General features: G+C 42.2%; 1 protein-coding gene and 1 long non-coding RNA gene across 3 annotated transcripts in view; both read left to right on the top strand.

The window, feature by feature from the left end:
• Positions 1-16,540, top strand: part of Dtd1 (D-aminoacyl-tRNA deacylase 1) — a 193,967-nt gene continuing 177,427 nt past the window's right edge. For both annotated transcript variants that reach the window (XM_027421610.2, XM_027421609.2), the window contains exons 1-2: positions 1-158; positions 3,769-3,859. In XM_027421610.2, coding sequence (XP_027277411.1) covers positions 116-158; positions 3,769-3,859 — 134 coding nt within the window. In that variant the 5' untranslated portion in view covers positions 1-115. The remainder of the gene's footprint in view (positions 159-3,768; positions 3,860-16,540) is intronic.
• LOC118239043 overlaps positions 7,839-16,540 on the top strand; it is an 11,324-nt gene continuing 2,622 nt past the window's right edge. The window contains exons 1-2 of the long non-coding RNA XR_004770440.1: positions 7,839-9,032; positions 9,759-9,777. This is a non-coding gene — a long non-coding RNA (uncharacterized LOC118239043). The remainder of the gene's footprint in view (positions 9,033-9,758; positions 9,778-16,540) is intronic.

The following is a 16,540-nucleotide window of genomic DNA, read 5'->3' as shown; positions in this document are numbered from 1 at the left end:
TGGGTCCTCCCGGAGCGCTTCCGGGTGTTACCGGCAGAGGGCGCCGGCCGGGGAGCTGCGGGCGGAGTTGCAAGGTCTGACCACACGGCCTGCCCCAGTAGCCACAACCGCCGCCATGAAGGCCGTGGTGCAGCGCGTCACCCAGGCTAGCGTCACAGGTCAGTCGGGCGGGGCCGGGCCCGGGAGGAGCAGCCTCTGACCCCCGCGACCCGCTGTTCCGTGTGAGGGTTCCCCGTAGCCCCGCGTTGACGGGCAGCTCCAGCCAGCGCCGTGGCCGAGAAGACCCGGCACGTGCTTGGCCGCTCACGGGCTCTGGCTCCGTGCTTTGGGTGCAGCATAAACCCTCATCATCGTCATCATCATTATAATCATCGTCATCTGTGTGTGTGTGTGTGTGTGTGTGTGTGTGTGTGTGTGTGTGTGTGTGTGTCGTACAGACAAGGTGGCAGAACCTGCCAGCATCCCCAGGGCCCGTTCTTGAATGTACTGTTGCACGCACAACACACAGGGAGCATTTCTGGAGCGGACTCCCCCCCGTTTCCCACCTCCCTGGCTGAAATGTTTTAATTTAGCACCCTCCTTTTGCATCTTTTCTTTTAAAAAGATACTTGACTCATGATAAAATGCACAGATGAGGAATTACTCATTGTTTAAGCTCTGACAGTTGTGTGCAAATACATGAAGGCATCCCGACTAGGTGCAGATGTAGGTCTCTGAACCCTTCCTTCAGCCACGGGTCAGAACCACATAATTCAAGATGACATGTTTCTTTTTTCCACTAATTAATGTGGACCAAGACGTTCAACCGATAGTCGTTGGTTGAATGTGGTAGTCTAGTTGAAGCAGCCAGGATCCAGATGGTTAATATACCTACTGTAGTTATTTGAAAAGTACTAAAAAAAAAATTGAAACAACAGGTGCCACACTTCTGGTTTTTTAAGTTAAAAAAATACATTTGTTTATTTAGTGCGTGTGTCTCTTTTCGTAACAGAACACTGGTGCCAGGCTAGAGGACTACTTAGAGATGTCACTACCATGTAGGTCCTTGGGATTCAACTCAGGGCAGGATTGGCAGCAAGCGCCTTCACCTGCTGAGTCATCACTTATCTGGTGTTAATTGTATATATGCAGAGTTACATTTTTAGGTCAGATGCCATGGCAAGCACATGCAGGAACAGCCAGTTTGGAGGCTGAGGCAGGAGGATCCCTTTAGCCTAGGAGTTCAAAGCAGATTGGACAACAAAAGAAACCCAATCATCCCCCAAAAAGTTTCAGTTCAAGAAATCTCAATAGAGATTTCTTTTTTCTTCAAGCCATTTTATAACAAACACATGTCCTTGAGTCTACAAAGTATAAATCTGAATCAAAGATTCCTCCCCCACCAAGTACCTAAATCACATATTTAGGCTCAGGAGTCCACTTTTGAGTCTCACTTAGTGATTTGCAAGCTGCTCTGTAACTTTGGTTTTAGGAATCATCCTGGATTAATAAGGAGGATAGGACTGGAGTTTATGGAACTTTAGTAACATTTCAGTAAATATTCAAGTACATGAAAGCTGGGAAAATTCATTGATGAAAGATTGTTTGGCTCTTTTGGGGAGAATTTGTCTACTTTATGTGGTCATCACCAACATGTTTAAATTTTGAGCTTTGGTCCCTTAAGCCCTCCATCCTGCTGATCTAGAGTTTGGAAAATGTATCTTTGGTTGTAGCTTGGTGGTCCATTCCTGTCATCCCAGCACTCTGGGGGCAGAGAGTGGAGTCCCCAGCATTGAAGGCCAGAGTGAGCTATTTAGTGAAACCCTGTCCTACAAAACCAGGCCTGGGGGTGTGCTGACAGCATGTGCAAGACCCTGGGCTGGTACTTTCGTGAAGTGTCTAACGCTCCTAGAATTTCCCTAGGGAGCCCTTTGATCATACCTGAGCTTAAGCTATTGAGACAATTCAGGATAAGAGTTAGTGAGTGACCTGGATAATAGTCAGTTGTCTAGAGTGGATGGACCCATTGCCTGTAGTTTCCAAGGTTGTGTTTTAGTTGTAATGGGGCTTTATCAAGAAGTTGCCAAGGGGAGCAACTTTTTTCCATTGTTTGAAGCAATTAATTATACAGGGCCTATGCAATGGCTTAGCCAGTAAAAACATTTGCCACCAAATCTGTGTACCTGAAGAGAGAATCAACTCCTACAAGTTGTCCTTTGACAACTTGTGCTGTGACACAAACATATGGCACACATCTAAATCACATAAATAGATAAGTATAAAAAAGGCAGTCAAAGCCGGCCATTGGTGGTACAAACCTTTAATCCCAGCACTCGGGAGGCAGAGGCAGGCAGATCTCTGTGAGTTTGAGGCCAGCCTGGTCTATAGATTGAGTTCTAGGACAGGCACCAAAACAATACAGAGAAACAAAACAATCAGTCAATTGTAATAATGTAAATAAAAATTAAGAAATAAAGTTGTTATACATGCAACCTATGCAGATGGGGTCCTAGGCTGCTAAAAGGTTGTGAGGTACATTGCTCAGAGAGGAGTGTGTGCAAAGTTCAGACCAAGTGGCATTCCAGTTTGCTAAACTGTTCCCTATGCTTGCCTGCCCCATTGCTTTGATACTTACTTGCTGAAGAATAGTAGGAAATATTAAAAGTCATTCTTTTCTATAAGCCATGATGTTTCTGTAAGAGCATAAAACTTGGTATGTACTGTAAAAACAATACAACTCATACATGTGATAGTCTCAAATCTAAGTAGAGGTGTTTCAGGCAATGTTTATTGTTGTGTGGCATGTGTTCGTGTTATGTGTTCAGAACCAATGCTGCATTAAAGGGGCATGATCAGCATGAATGTCCACAGCCAGAAGCACCTTGGACATGTCTGGTTTTGCATTAAGTTTTGGTGTTTGCACATTCAGAAATCTATTGATACCTATTCCTGACTGGAACGTTAGGTCAGTACAAAACAAAACAAAAACCAACAGTAATACAATGAAATTGGGCAAAAAGGAGAAAATTATCAAGGTTGCCACTTAAAATATGGGTGTAATTTCACCATCATAATGATGAATATTAATTAAATGTCATGCCAACATTTATGATATTGGCTAAAGGTAGTAGGGAATACAGTTGACTGTAAATACACACACAGATATTAGCATGGTGTTCTTAGAGGTTTTTTTTTTTTTTTTTAATGGGCGAAGAGTATATGATTCAAAAGATTTAGAGGTCATTGGCTCTGAATGCCACTCTGGTAACACACTGGGAGATGACAGCAGTTTCTGAAGTGACACTTAGCATGTAAGTCACAGTGTTTACAGATAGTGAATTCACCTTTGCAGTAAGCAGGAAAAACATATTTGTTTATATGCGAACATTTTCCATTCTGTGCCGTATGCATTTTGCATCACTGGATTTGCTGCTCAGATCTCCTTTCTGAGAGTTAATCCCGCAGAGCTGGAGTTTCTTGGGGAGGAAATCCCTGTTCTCGTTCTTAGATGCATGTATGAGACTGTGGAAAGTTCCAGGCATTTACCCAAAGTTGAAGATAAGATATGGTGCTAAAATTCTGCTCAATGATTATTCACCTTCCAGCGCTCATTTGTTCCGGATAAGAAAGAAGAGTGGATGGCAGTTTTTGGCTCATATACTCACTGACTTTAATCAAAGAAGTTGTAAGAAGGATGTGTGGTGTTAAGAATGGTCATAGAGTGCCTGAAAAAATGCTTCATGATGCCTGATTACATCTCTGTCTTTTTTCCCTTTTGGTTCCTGGTAGTTGGAGGAGAGCAGATAAGTGCCATTGGACGGGGCATCTGTGTGTTGCTGGGTATTTCCGTGGAAGATTCACAGAAGGAACTGGAGCACATGTAAGATTTGGATTCCTAAGTCATTGCTAAGTCATGGGCTATGTGCTGGCCATGGTGGCCTCTTCTGTAATATTTTGTGCTTTATAATCCGAGCCTGTGCTAATTTTAACCATTGTTCCATGTAGATAAGACTGAGGAAGAGTACAGTACCCAACCTCAGCAGCTGGAATAAGACCCTAATTTACCTCTTCAGACAATGTTTCTTTCTCATAAATGCTGGGCGCCTCTATCTGATTTCTCTTTAAAGTGGAGCAATATGGCTTGAGTACTATTTAAGTAAAATGCCCAGCTGTTCACTGCTCATATAAGGATTGGAACTCAGGTTCATTCCTTGCTCCAGGGCATGGACATACTTGTCCAATGAAAACCTGAACCGGAATTAGAATCTGGGCTGGGCCCTCTGAAGCTGGTGCTTTGTTCACCAAGGCAAGGGAGTGTGCTATTGCTGCTTCCAGGCTGGCTGTCTTAATAGGTCAGTCTTTATCTGTAACTGCTTCTCACCTAGCACCACTTACTATATTCAGTTCAGATGCTGCCCCTTGATGCTCAGAGTCTCAGTATAGCTCTGTCCTATTGTTCCATTGTTATTACATTAAAAGTCAGGCTCAGAACCTAATCCCTACTAAGATGTTGATGACTAATAAGGGCAGTTTGATTTTTCAGACTGTGTTGGTATTATAGAGTGAGTCCCTTAGGAGCTCAAATGCAGTAGAGTGGGTAATACTTGGTCCTGCGTCTAGATTTCTTTAATGCTGGGATGGCTAATCTTGATCATCTGTTTGATTGGATTGAGATGTTCATAGGAAATTAGTGAGGCACTCACACCTCTGGGCATGTCTGTGAGTGTCTTTCCAGAAAGGAGTAACTAAGGTAAAGGCCTCTTAGTGGATATAGATAGCACCATCCCATAGGCTGGGTCCCAGATGGACTAAAAGGAGAAACATGCTAGCCATGTCAGGGGCTGCCCTGCTCTCCATGCCCTCTCTGCCATAGTAACATAGTAATGCTAAACTCTGCTTGCTTCTTGGGTCTATTTATTTGAAATAACCTTTTCTATCCTTTTGCCCTTAGGCTATATCTGTCCATGATATAGAGGTGTTTCTTGCATGCATCAGAAAGATGAATCCTGTTTTTCAATCTAATCTATTAGTCTGTATCTTTTTATTGGGGAATTGAGACCATTGATGTTGAGAGTTATTAATGAACATTATTTATCAGTTCCTGTTATTTTGTTATTTTGGTGTGGGGGTTTCCCTCTTTGGTTTACTGTTCTAGGATTATTATTCTTTGTCTCCTCTTCATTGTAGTTATATTTCTCATCAGATTGAATTTTTTCTTCTAGTTTTTCTTACTTGGAGATGAATTGATGAACAAAAATTGTTTAAATTTGTTTTTATCTTGAAATCTTTTTGTTTTCTTCTTTGACTGTGATTGATAGTTTTGCAAGGTATAGTAGTCTGGCTGGGTATTTGTGGTCTCTTAGAGATTTTAGAACGTCTATCCAGGCCCTTCTGGCTTTTAGAGTCTCCATTGAAAAGTCAGGTGTTATTCTGATAGGCCTGCCTTTATATGTGACTTTTTTCCCCTTGTAGCTTTTAATGTCCTTTTTTTGGGTTCTGTATATTTAGTGTTTTGATTATTATGTGTCATAGGGAGTTTCTTTTCTGTTCTTCTTTATTTGGTGTGCTTCTTACACCTTGATAGATCCTTCTTCCTTCCTTTCTTTCTTTCTTTCTTTCTTTCTTTCTTTCTTTCTTTCTTTCTTTCTTTTTTTTTTTAAGATTTATTTATTTAATACATATACAGTGTTCTGCCTACGTGCCAGAAGAGGTTACCAGATTGAATTGTAGATGGTTGTGAGCCACTATGTGGTTGCTGGGAATTGAACTCAGGACCCCTGGAAGAGCAGTTAGTGTTCTTAACCTCTGAGCCATCTCTCCAGCCCCTGACATTTCTTTCTTTAGATGGGGAAATTTTCTCCTATGATTAAAAAAATTGTGATTTTGACCTGTGTTTCTTCTCCTTCCTCTATATAAAGATAACATTCATAGGTTTGGTCTTTTCATAGTGCTTCAGATTTCCTGGATGTTTTGTGCCTGGATTATTTTAAGATTTAACGTTTTCTTTGACTGAACTATCCATGTCTTTTACTTTGTCTTCAAGACTGAAATTTTCTCTCCCATGTCTTTTAATCTGCTGCTGAGGTTTACCACTGAGGGTTTTGTTTCACATACAGAAGTTTTCCTTTTGAGGTTTATTTCAGTTTATGCTTTCTTTTGTGATTTTATTTCTTTGTTAAGTCCCACTTTTGGTCTTGAATTGTTTTCATTTTTTCATCCAACTGTTTCTTTATATCCTTACAGTCTTTATAAGGTATTTATTCATACCCTCTTTAAGGTCTCTGAACATATTCACAATTGCTATTTTGAGGCTCTTGTCTTATGTGTCAGCTAAATTGCTTTCCTCAGAGCCTATTGCAATAGTTTGCTGGCTTCTGGAGGAGACATATTGGCTAGGTTGTTCATATTTGTGTTTTGGGGTCAAGACATCCAGAGTTTGACATTTAAAGTGTTTCTTGGTATAGATATCTGGTCTCTTCTTTGGTTGCTGTTGTTCACTCTGGGTCCTAAGTCAATTGAGGTGGCTGTGAGGTCCCTGGGAAAGAGTGGGTCACTGGGAGTCACAGTGCACATAGGTTTAAAGGAAAGGCTGAAAGGGGCACCAGGAAAGAACTAGGGATCCCTGGGTCTGCACCAAGAGGCTGAGTGCCTAGGGGATGGAGGTGGTCTGGAGGAGGCACTCCTGGGTATAACTGGGGCAAGACTAAGGGTAAGTCTAGAGAGATTGGAATGGAGGACAGGAAGGAGGATAAATATTGTCTCTCTGGGTCTCAGCCTAGTAGTCCCTGTACAGAGTGACTCTATGGTTGGTAAAAGTCACAAGGAGTGAAGATGGACTAGAAGGTGAGCATTAGCAAGTATCTTTTCCCAGATTTTCTTTATATTTGCAATACCCATGAGCTTTTTTCTCTCTCAGTATTCACTGAATAATATTTTGAATAGGTAATTCATTTCTGTGTAAAGATTGAATTTTCCATAGAAAGTTAGAATTGGACCCATGTTCAGACATATACCCAAACTTGAAGTTTCAGAAACTGGTAGCTATAATCTTTTATTTTTAAATTATTGAAATTTTTTTATAACATTGTAAGTCCAATTAGTGCTACTTGTGTGCACATGGGTGTGGGGCTAGCTATCGTCTAGAGCATGGACAGTATATCAGTGGCCACATCTCCAAATAAAACTACCTCCCTCTTCACTACCACTGCCACTAATTTCCAGTAACTCCTCAGATTGGGGTGAGGCCATATGAACCTCTCCACTGTTAATGCTGGAACTTTGACTGGCTTGATCTTGTACAAGTGACCACACACTTGTAAATTTATGAATATAACATCCATGCCATGTCCACAGGACAGTATTTCATAGCCTTCCTCCTTGTCCTCCAGCTCCTGCATTCTTTCTACCTCCTCCTCTGTAGTGTTCCTAAAGTCTTGAAGGGACAGTTGGTATAGATGTCTCATTTAGGGCTGAACATTCATAGCTGCTAATTCTTTTTTTTTAAGATTTATTTATTATGTATACAACATTCTGTCTGCATGTATCCCTGCACTCCTGAAGAGGGCACAGGATCTCATTATAGATGGTTGTGAGCCACCATGTGGTTGCTGGGAATTGAACTCAGGACCTCTGGAAGAGCAGTCAGTTCTCTTAACCTCTGAGCCATCTCTCCAGCCCCATAGCCACTAATTCTTATCACTTTGATCAGTCATTAATCTTGCATTGACTGCTGCCCATTGAAAAAGAAGTTTCTGTGATCAAGGTTAGGACTCACACAGATCTATGGGTATATGCATAGGGTTGGGTTTAGGGTTTAGGGTTAGGGTTAGGGTTAGGGTTTGACAACATCACCATTTAACAAACATATAGTAGTTGGTCTAACCTCTATGGCCTGTGACCTCTCTAGCCATGAACTTTTGACTAGGCATCAATTAATCTCAAAGCCAGTCAGAAAGTGCTAATTACCCTCAGAATAGTCATGTTACCATCATAGCATTGCCCATATCTTGCCTGGCAGGTTAGTATTGTAGTTAGCAGGGTTTAGCATTGGATAAGAAGGTTGCTGTCTTTTCTTCCCCAGGATCTTCTAGCACAATGAAAGCAAGCCAGTCAGCCAGGACAGCCAAGGCTACACAGAGAAACCCTGTCTTGAAAAACCAAAATAAAGAGAGAGAGAGAGAGACAGACAGAGACAGACAGAGACAGAGAGAGACACACACAGAGAGAGAGACACAGAGAGAGAGAGAGGAGGTGTCCTTGTCAGTTCAAGATTGATTTTTCTATGCTCTACTACCTAAGTGTGTAGTGTCTTCAGCAATATGGTTGTACCATTTAGTTATGATGGGTAACCAAGAGCAATGGAAGTAGCCTGTGTTGTTTTGGAGGCCTCTGGCACTTCCCTGACTATTAACTTGTAGTCAGATGTCCTGTGCATAGCACTGAGATTTTTGTTTAATATCCCATATTTTCTAGGAGCAACATTGCCCATCTATGCAGGACCCTTATGTTCAAAATCCTTTAAAAATTTATATATATATATATATGTGTGTGTGTGTGTGTGTGTGTGTGTGTGTGTGTGTACAACGTGCTCGAGTGCACGTGTGCATATGCACAACATATGTGGAGGTCAGAGGATAGTGTGCAGGAATCTGTTTTTTCCCTCCACCATGTGGATCTCAAGGATTGAGCTCAAGGTAACCCATTAGGAGGAGGAAAACGGACGCAAAAGCTGACAAGAGTCAGAGACAATTCCCGCTCCTACTGTTAGGAGCTCCACATAACCATAGCATATATGCAGAGGACCTAGCTCAGACCCCATAGGCTCCTTGATTGTTGGTTCAGTCTCTGTGAACCTTGGTTAATTGATTCTGTGGGCTGTTTTCTTGTGGTGTTTTTGACCCCTCTAGGTCCTATAATTCTTCCTCCTCTTCCACAGGATCCCCAAAGCTGCGAGCAATGTTTGACTGTAGGTTTCTACATCTGTACCCATCAGTTGCTGGATGAAGCTTCCCTGATGACGATTATGCCAGGCTCTGGTCTAGAAGTATAGCAAAGTATCATTGGGAATCATTTCATTGACTTTTTTTTTTTTCCTTTGTGTTTAGTTCTATCCTAGGTCTCTGGGCTATCTCACCTCTAGTTCCTGACCTTCCAGACAGTGTCAGGCATGGGCTCCCTTTTGTGGTATGGGTCTCAAGTTGGACCAGTCATTGGTTAGCAACTTCCACAAGTTCTGCTCCACCTTTACCCCATGCAGGCAGAACAAACTGTAGGTCAAAGGTTTTATGGCTAGGTTAGTCTCCCAATCCCTCCACTGGAAGCCTTGTCTGGTTACAGAAGATGGCCAGTTCAGGTACACATTTCCTATTACTAGGAGTCTTTGCTAGGGTCACCCAAATATATTCCTGGGAGTTTCCATTGCACTAGGTTTGTACCTTGCCCCTCAAATGCCCCCTAATTCCAGTTTCCTCTCTCTCAATCACCCCCATTCCTCCTGTTCCCATCCCACCCACTCCTAGGCTATCCATAAAATCTATTCTATTTCTCCTTCCCTGAGAGATCCATGTGTCCCTTTTAGGGTCCTCTTTGTTACCTAGCTTCTTTGGGGCTGTAGATTGTAGCCTGGTTATACTTTGCTTTACATCTACTATCCTGTTATGAGTGAGTACATACCCTGTTTGTTCTTTCTGGGTCTGGGTTACCTCAATCAGGATGATTTTTTTTTCTAGTTCCATCCATTGCCTGCAAATTTAACAATGTTCTTATTTTTTTTTTAACAGATGAGTAATACTCCATTGTGTAAGTGTACCAGATTTTCTTTATTCATTCTTTGGTTGAGGACATCTAGGGTGTTTCTAGTTTCTGACTATTATGAATAAAGCTACAATAAACATGGCTGAGCAAGTATCCTTGTGTTAGATGGATCCATTGGGTATATGCCAAACAATGGTATAGCTGGGTTTTGAGGTAGATCAATTTCCAATTTTCTGAGAAACTGCCCCCTTTCCAAAGAGGCTGGAGTACAAATTTGTACTCCAACCAGCAATGGAATAGTTTGCTCCATATCCTCTCCAGCATGAGCTGCTACTTGTGTTTTTGATTTTAGCCATTCTGATAGGTTGTGGTGATGTGAATGCAATTGGCCCCCACAAGCTCATAGGGAGTGGCACTATTAGGAGGTGTGGCTTTGTTGGAGTGGGAATGGCCTTGTTGGAGGAAGTGTGTCACTGAGGGGGCAGGTTTTGAGGTTTCCCATGCTTACCATACTGCCCAGTGTCTTAGTCAATGTCCTGTTGCCTGCAAGATGCAGCACTCTCAGCTCCAGCACCACACCTGCCTGCCCATCACCGTGTTTCCCATCATGATGATAATCGACTGAACCTCTGAAACAGTAAGCTGCCACTCCAATTAAATGTGTTCCTTATAACAGTTGCCATGTTCATGGTGTCTTTTCACAGAAATAAAAACCAACTAAGACAAGTTGGTACCAGGGACTGGGGTATATTCTGATAGGCCTGATCATGTTTTTGTTTAGATGAATTTGGACTTTGGCACTTTGGATTTGGAAAGCAGTTGAATGCTTTAAGCCTTGCTTAATGGACCATACTGGTAGGAGCAGTAGGCCATACTGGTAGGAGCATGGAAGACAATGGTGCTGATAATGATTTGAACCATTGGGGGCTTGCTCAAGAGGTGTTAGAGGCGAAGAATTAAGGAAGTGGCTGTCTTTTGCTCTTGTCTGAAATGTCTACCTGAGGCTAAAGTGAAGAGTTTTGTATTCTTTTGGCAGAAGAAATCTCAAACAGCCTAGTATAGATTCAGTCGTGTGGATATATTAGTGGTAATTCTGATGAAGATACATAATGAAAAGGAGCAAGTTGAGCAAGAAAAAATATCTGAGGAGAAAAAAGTACCAGAGAGTGGATTGGAGCTAAATCTTGTGTTGAAAGAGATAAACAGATTAAGAAATTGAGTAAAGGGAGTGGTGACTATCCACAACTTATGAAAAGGACATCTCTAATTAAGATGGGAGTGAGGTCACATGGCTAAGTCCATCCTTTCCAACCCTACCAAAGATGACTGTCAGCCACATGACTGCCTCCATCCCATGGGGAGGGTGCAGCAGCTAAGATGGCCTCAAGCCACATGTTTCTTTTAAGATTACCTATATAGATTTTTAGCTATCACCCTTGGTGTTTTGAGTTTTAAATTAACCCTTTTGTTACAGGTTTTTAATCATACCCAATATGCTTACAAATCTTGAGGTACGGAAAGTTTACATAAATAGTTTTATAAAAGTTTTAGGTCCTTAAACCAAAACCAAAAATGTATGAGATGAGTAGCAATAGTTCCTATTGGGAATAGTCTGTCCCTTTGTCTTGTTTTGCTCTTCTTCTTGTGTCACATAATTAGGTGACTCACCTGATATGGGGCAGATATTTTGGAAGAAATCTTTAGACAAACATGCTTGGCTCTGGAGGAGGGAGGGGGCATAACCTAACTCCAGAGCCAGATTTTAATGGAAGTGGGACAGCCTAAAGTGTCAGTCTCATGCCACTCATTCCTAGAAGATACCCAGATCCTGTAAAGCTGCAGCTAGTAAGCTAATAACAAAGAAGGCTTAGAGATAGGAACATTTTGAGTCCTGGCTCTAGACAAAGAGTGCTGCAGGAGCGAGCTGAGAGAAGCAGCAGCCAGTGAAGTGTGTGTAGGGTGTGTACGTGCTGCATGTGGCCTACTCCTTTGCTTTCTCCCCCTCCTGCTAGGTCTGGCTCCTGGCTCCCACTTTGCAACAAAACTTTCAGATCCATCTAGGGTAACTTAAAAGACAGGACATTTACACAGTGTTTGTGTATGTGAGACTAGACAAAAACAAACAGGGCTTTGAGTGTAGAAAAGAGAAATAGGGAATGGGGGATCTCTTTCCATTTCCCTGATCACTCACAGAATCTGTAAAGGTTCCAAATAATATTAGGGTCTAGGGTGCCATTAGGTGGCCCTTTGGATTAATTATCAAAGGGGTATTGAAGCCAAATTTGATTGCAAAAGCAAATAAGTTTAGTGTCCTTAAGGTCAGGTATCAGGTGGAGACAGGCGGGAGGTTTTCTAATAGGATCAAGGGGGAATGAGAGGACATGGAAGACACATTCCCATGGATGAGGGAGAAGGAAAATGTCACTGTGGCTTGTAGTCGTGGGGCTCTGCAGGACTCAAGCTATTGAATATCCCCTCACTCAGCCAGGGTCAGGGACTTTGCCTGAGTAAGCCAGAGGAGAGACTTGTGCCTGGTACCAGGGCTTTCGTAGAGGCCAAAGTACAAAATAAAGAGCTCTCTTCTACAGAAAATTGTTGAGAATGGGGTCGCAAAAGCCACGAAGGCCTAAAGGAGCTGTGGGGTTACCAGCAGCTCTGCAGGGAAGATGGGAGAAGAGGGCAGAAGGGGCATAGGGAAACTGTAGGATTGTAACTCCAAGGGTTGGGACTAGGAGCCAGGTGAAGAGGCCAGCTGTAGTCTTACAGATTGTGGGTAAGGGTACCTCCGCCTCCAAGAGTGCCCGAGGGGTGCTGCACGGGAAACATTTACACTGTCTAAAGGGGAAGCTTACCTAATTGCCCGCTGGTGGATGGGGTGCTGAGCAATAGATTAGCTGGAAGGTGAGTCTGCTACAGGTGAACTAGAGATGAGGGCTAAAGTCCCTGCAGTTTAGACTCCTGAGGAGAAACACAGGCACTACTAGAGCCTATCCAGGATTTCAGCACAAGCTCAGATGGAAAGGTATCCTGCCAGTTGGGAGTCAAGGAACACCATGAAGTCACACTGCACAACAAACCTCACACAAGAGATTTATTGGGAGGGAAAAAAATCCAGGAGGGTGGCTGCCTCTGCTCAGGTGAGAAACAGCAGGGAACTGAACAGAAGGCAGGGTTTATATAGAAGTTTTTTTTTTCTAATATTTATTTATTTATTTATTTATTTATTTTTGTGGAGGGGCATGGAATTTTTCAGGGTAAAGCTTTCCAGAGTAGGGATTGGTGGGATTTCAAGTCCAGAGTTTGGACTTTTTACTCTGTAGGATGGGTGCTGGGTTCAGCTGTTAGGACAGTTAGTGTTCAACAGAGTGGAACCTCCTCAGGGGGAGGGGCCTGGACACTCATGTGGCTTGAGGGACTTACAGGGACATGGCAGTGGGGACAGCAGGTGGGAACAGAAGGGTTGTCAGTGGGATGGGTCTCCTGAGCTGAGGGCATGGGAGGGTCCTGACGGCAGGTGGGGCTCTTACCTTGTCACTACAGTTTTGATTGAGATTGCTTTTTGACCCTATAGATTGCTTTTTTAGGATGGCCATTTTTACACTATCAGTCCTACCAATCTGTGAACCTAGGAGATATTTTCATCTTCTACCTTCTTTATAAATTTATTTCTCCAGTGTTTCAAGTTTCATCATAGAGGTCTTCCACATCCTTGTTGTCTTATTCGGTGTTCTATTGCTGTGAAGAGACACCATGACCACGGCAGCTTTATAAAAGAAAACATTTAATTGGGGGCTGGCTTACATTTCAGAGGTTTAGTCTGTTATCATCATGGTGAGGACCATTTCTGTATGGATGGAACTGGAGCAGTATCTCAGTGCTATATCCTGATCTGTAGGCAGCAGGCAGAGGCAGAGGCAGAGAGAGAGGCAGAGGCAGAGAGGCAGAGGCAGAGAGGCAGAGGCAGAGAGGCAGAGAGGCAGAGAGGCAGAGGCAGAGAGGCAGAGGCAGAGGCAGAGGCAGAGGCAGAGGCAGAGGCAGAGAGGGATGGAGGGGGAGGGAAGGGAAGGGAAAGAGAGGAAGGGTGAGGGAGAGGAAGCGGGTGAGGGAGAGAGAGAGAGAGAGACAGAAAGGGCAGTTGTGTGTGGGGGAACTGGGCCTAGAGTGGGCTTGAAACCTCAAAGCCCACCCCTAGTGACACACTTCTCCCAATAAGGCCACATCTTCTAATCCTAATCCTTTCAAACAGTTTCATTCCCTGGTGACTAAGCATTTAAATATATGAGCATATGGGGACCATTCTTATTCAAACCGCCACACTTGGGTAAGGCGATTCCAAGACATTTTGTTTACTTATTTTTAAGGCTATTGTGAGTGGGATTGATTTGCTGATTTCTTCTCAGTATGCTTGTCATTGGTATATAGGAAGGCTACTGATTTTCATCTGTTAAGCTTCTATTAATTCTAAATCTTTTCTGGTGAAGTATTTAAGGTCTCTTATGCACAGAATTATATTATCTGCAAATAGATTCGTTGGCTTTGCTCTTTCCTGTTTGTGAACCTTTTTGTTTCCTTCTCTTGTCTTACTGCTGCGGCCAAGACTTCAGTTCTATGTTGATTAAAAGTAGAGATGGTTGTTGTCTTGTTCATGGTTGTAGTGGAAATGCTTTGAGTTTTCCCTCATTTAATATAATGTTGGCTGTAGCCTGTATGTTGAGATATGATGGTTCTTCTGAATTACATCAGGACTTTTAACATGAAGGGATGTTGGATTTTTTAAAAAGTCTTATTTAATCTATTAAGATGACCATGTGATTTCTGTTCTTGAGACCATTTTTGTAATTTATAACATTTATTGATTTACATATATTGAGCCATCCCTGCATATCTGGAATAAAGCCAGCTTGGTCATGGTGAATAATCTTTTTTGATGTGTTCTTAATTTGTTTGTAAATATTTTGTTGAGAATTTTTGAATCTATGTTCAACAGGGAGATTGGTCTGTAATATTCTTTTTATGTTTCATCTTTATTTGATTTCATATCAAGGTAACACTAGCTTTATAGAAAGGGTTTGGTGATTATGTTAGTTTTCTGTGACTTTGATAAAATATCATAACCAAAAGCAACATAAGGAAGAAAGGTTTTTTTGGCTCACAGTCATAATGATGGGATAGGAAAGATAACAGGCAAGGCTAGGCATCTTGGCAGGAGAAGGAAGTTTGACTGGTCACAGCTTTATTGACACAGGCAGCAGACAGAATGAACAGCAAATGTGGAAAGGCTCCAAACCCTCAAATCCTGCCTCCTCCAATGACATACCTTGAGAAAGGTTTCACCTCTTTCCATTAACTGTCCTACAGAACACCACCAAATGGAGACCAAGTATTCAACTATAAGGGTCTATGAGGGACATTTCTCATTCAAATCACAACAGTAATATTCCTTCCTTTTCTATTTATATATTATTCCATATTTTTATTTATATGTATTTATATTACCTATGTTTATCTATATCTATCAATCAATCAATATAATACATGTACATATATATTATAACACAACATTGATGTTAGTTCTTTTGTAAGACCCCCAGAAGCTCAGGCCTCCAGGATCTCAGCTCAGGACCGCCGTCACCCCAATCACCAGGTGGAGTTGAAAGCTTGATGCAAACTGCACAAGGCTTTATTATTGTTTAATGAGCTAACCACATGTTAGATCAGGCCTTCCATCAATCCACCATGGCGGATAGCTAGGAAAGACAGCTCAAAGTGTCTGCATCTCTATGCAGCATCTTATAGGGCAGCGTAAGCGGAGTGTCTAGGGGTATGCACAGGCTCAGGATTGGTGTGGCTCCAGGCTTGGAGGGTTTGCCTTGTGTTGATTGGTCAACTGATTGTTATGGCCCATAGGCCCTCCCAGGGTGGTTGCTATGCTCTGTGCATCATTGCTGTGCCCTTGTCCGTAAAGCACACCCAGAACTGTAAAGCATAGCACCACCAGCTAACTTCTGATTGGTTCTTTGCCACAAGGCAGGCACCTAACCTCCTAGTGACCAAGGCAAGGTCGTGGCAAGCATGTGTTACTGTTATGGCTGCCGAAATGGGGAGCTGGTCCCTTCACTTTGAAGTCTGATAAAATTCACCAGTGAAGCTGTCATACTGTGGATGTCTTTTAGTTATGGGATTGAAAAATTTCTGTTTCAACTTCACCGCTTATAGATCTGTTTAAATTGTTTGTCTCATCTTGGCTTAATTTGGCAGGCCTAATTCATCCATTTTTTTGTTTAGAGTTTCAGATTTATTACAGTATTTGTTTTTTAGATAAGACCTAATGACTTTCTCAATTTCATTGGTATCTGTTATAATAGTGCCCCCTTTCATCTCTAATATTATTAATTTGGGTCTTCTCTTTATTTCTCTTGGTTAGTTTGGATAAAACTTTCTTTTTTATTTTTTGGAAGAACCAAATTTTAGTTCTATTGATTCTGTTATTTTCTTGCTTCCATTTTATAATTTTTTGTCCTGATCTTAATGACCCCCCCCCCACTGATATAAAGTTTAGTTTGTTTTTCAGAGCTTTGTATATCATTAAGTTATTTATTTGTTATTTCTCAATTTTGAATGTAGGTGCTTAGTGTTATAATACATGCCAGGTGGAACCATGGCAGATCCCATGGTGGGGGACTAACATGCCATCAGGCAGAACTTACATGGGAAGGAAGTTTCATTGGGGGAAAGGGAAGGGAATGGAGGAAGGAGGGGAGAGGAAAGAGAGAGAAAGAGAAAGAGAGAGAGAGAGAGAGAGAGAGAG

This window comes from Cricetulus griseus, chromosome 6, assembly GCF_003668045.3.
Source record: "Cricetulus griseus strain 17A/GY chromosome 6, alternate assembly CriGri-PICRH-1.0, whole genome shotgun sequence".
Taxonomy (NCBI): Eukaryota; Metazoa; Chordata; class Mammalia; order Rodentia; family Cricetidae; genus Cricetulus; species Cricetulus griseus.
This window is presented reverse-complemented; position numbering and strand designations above follow the sequence as displayed.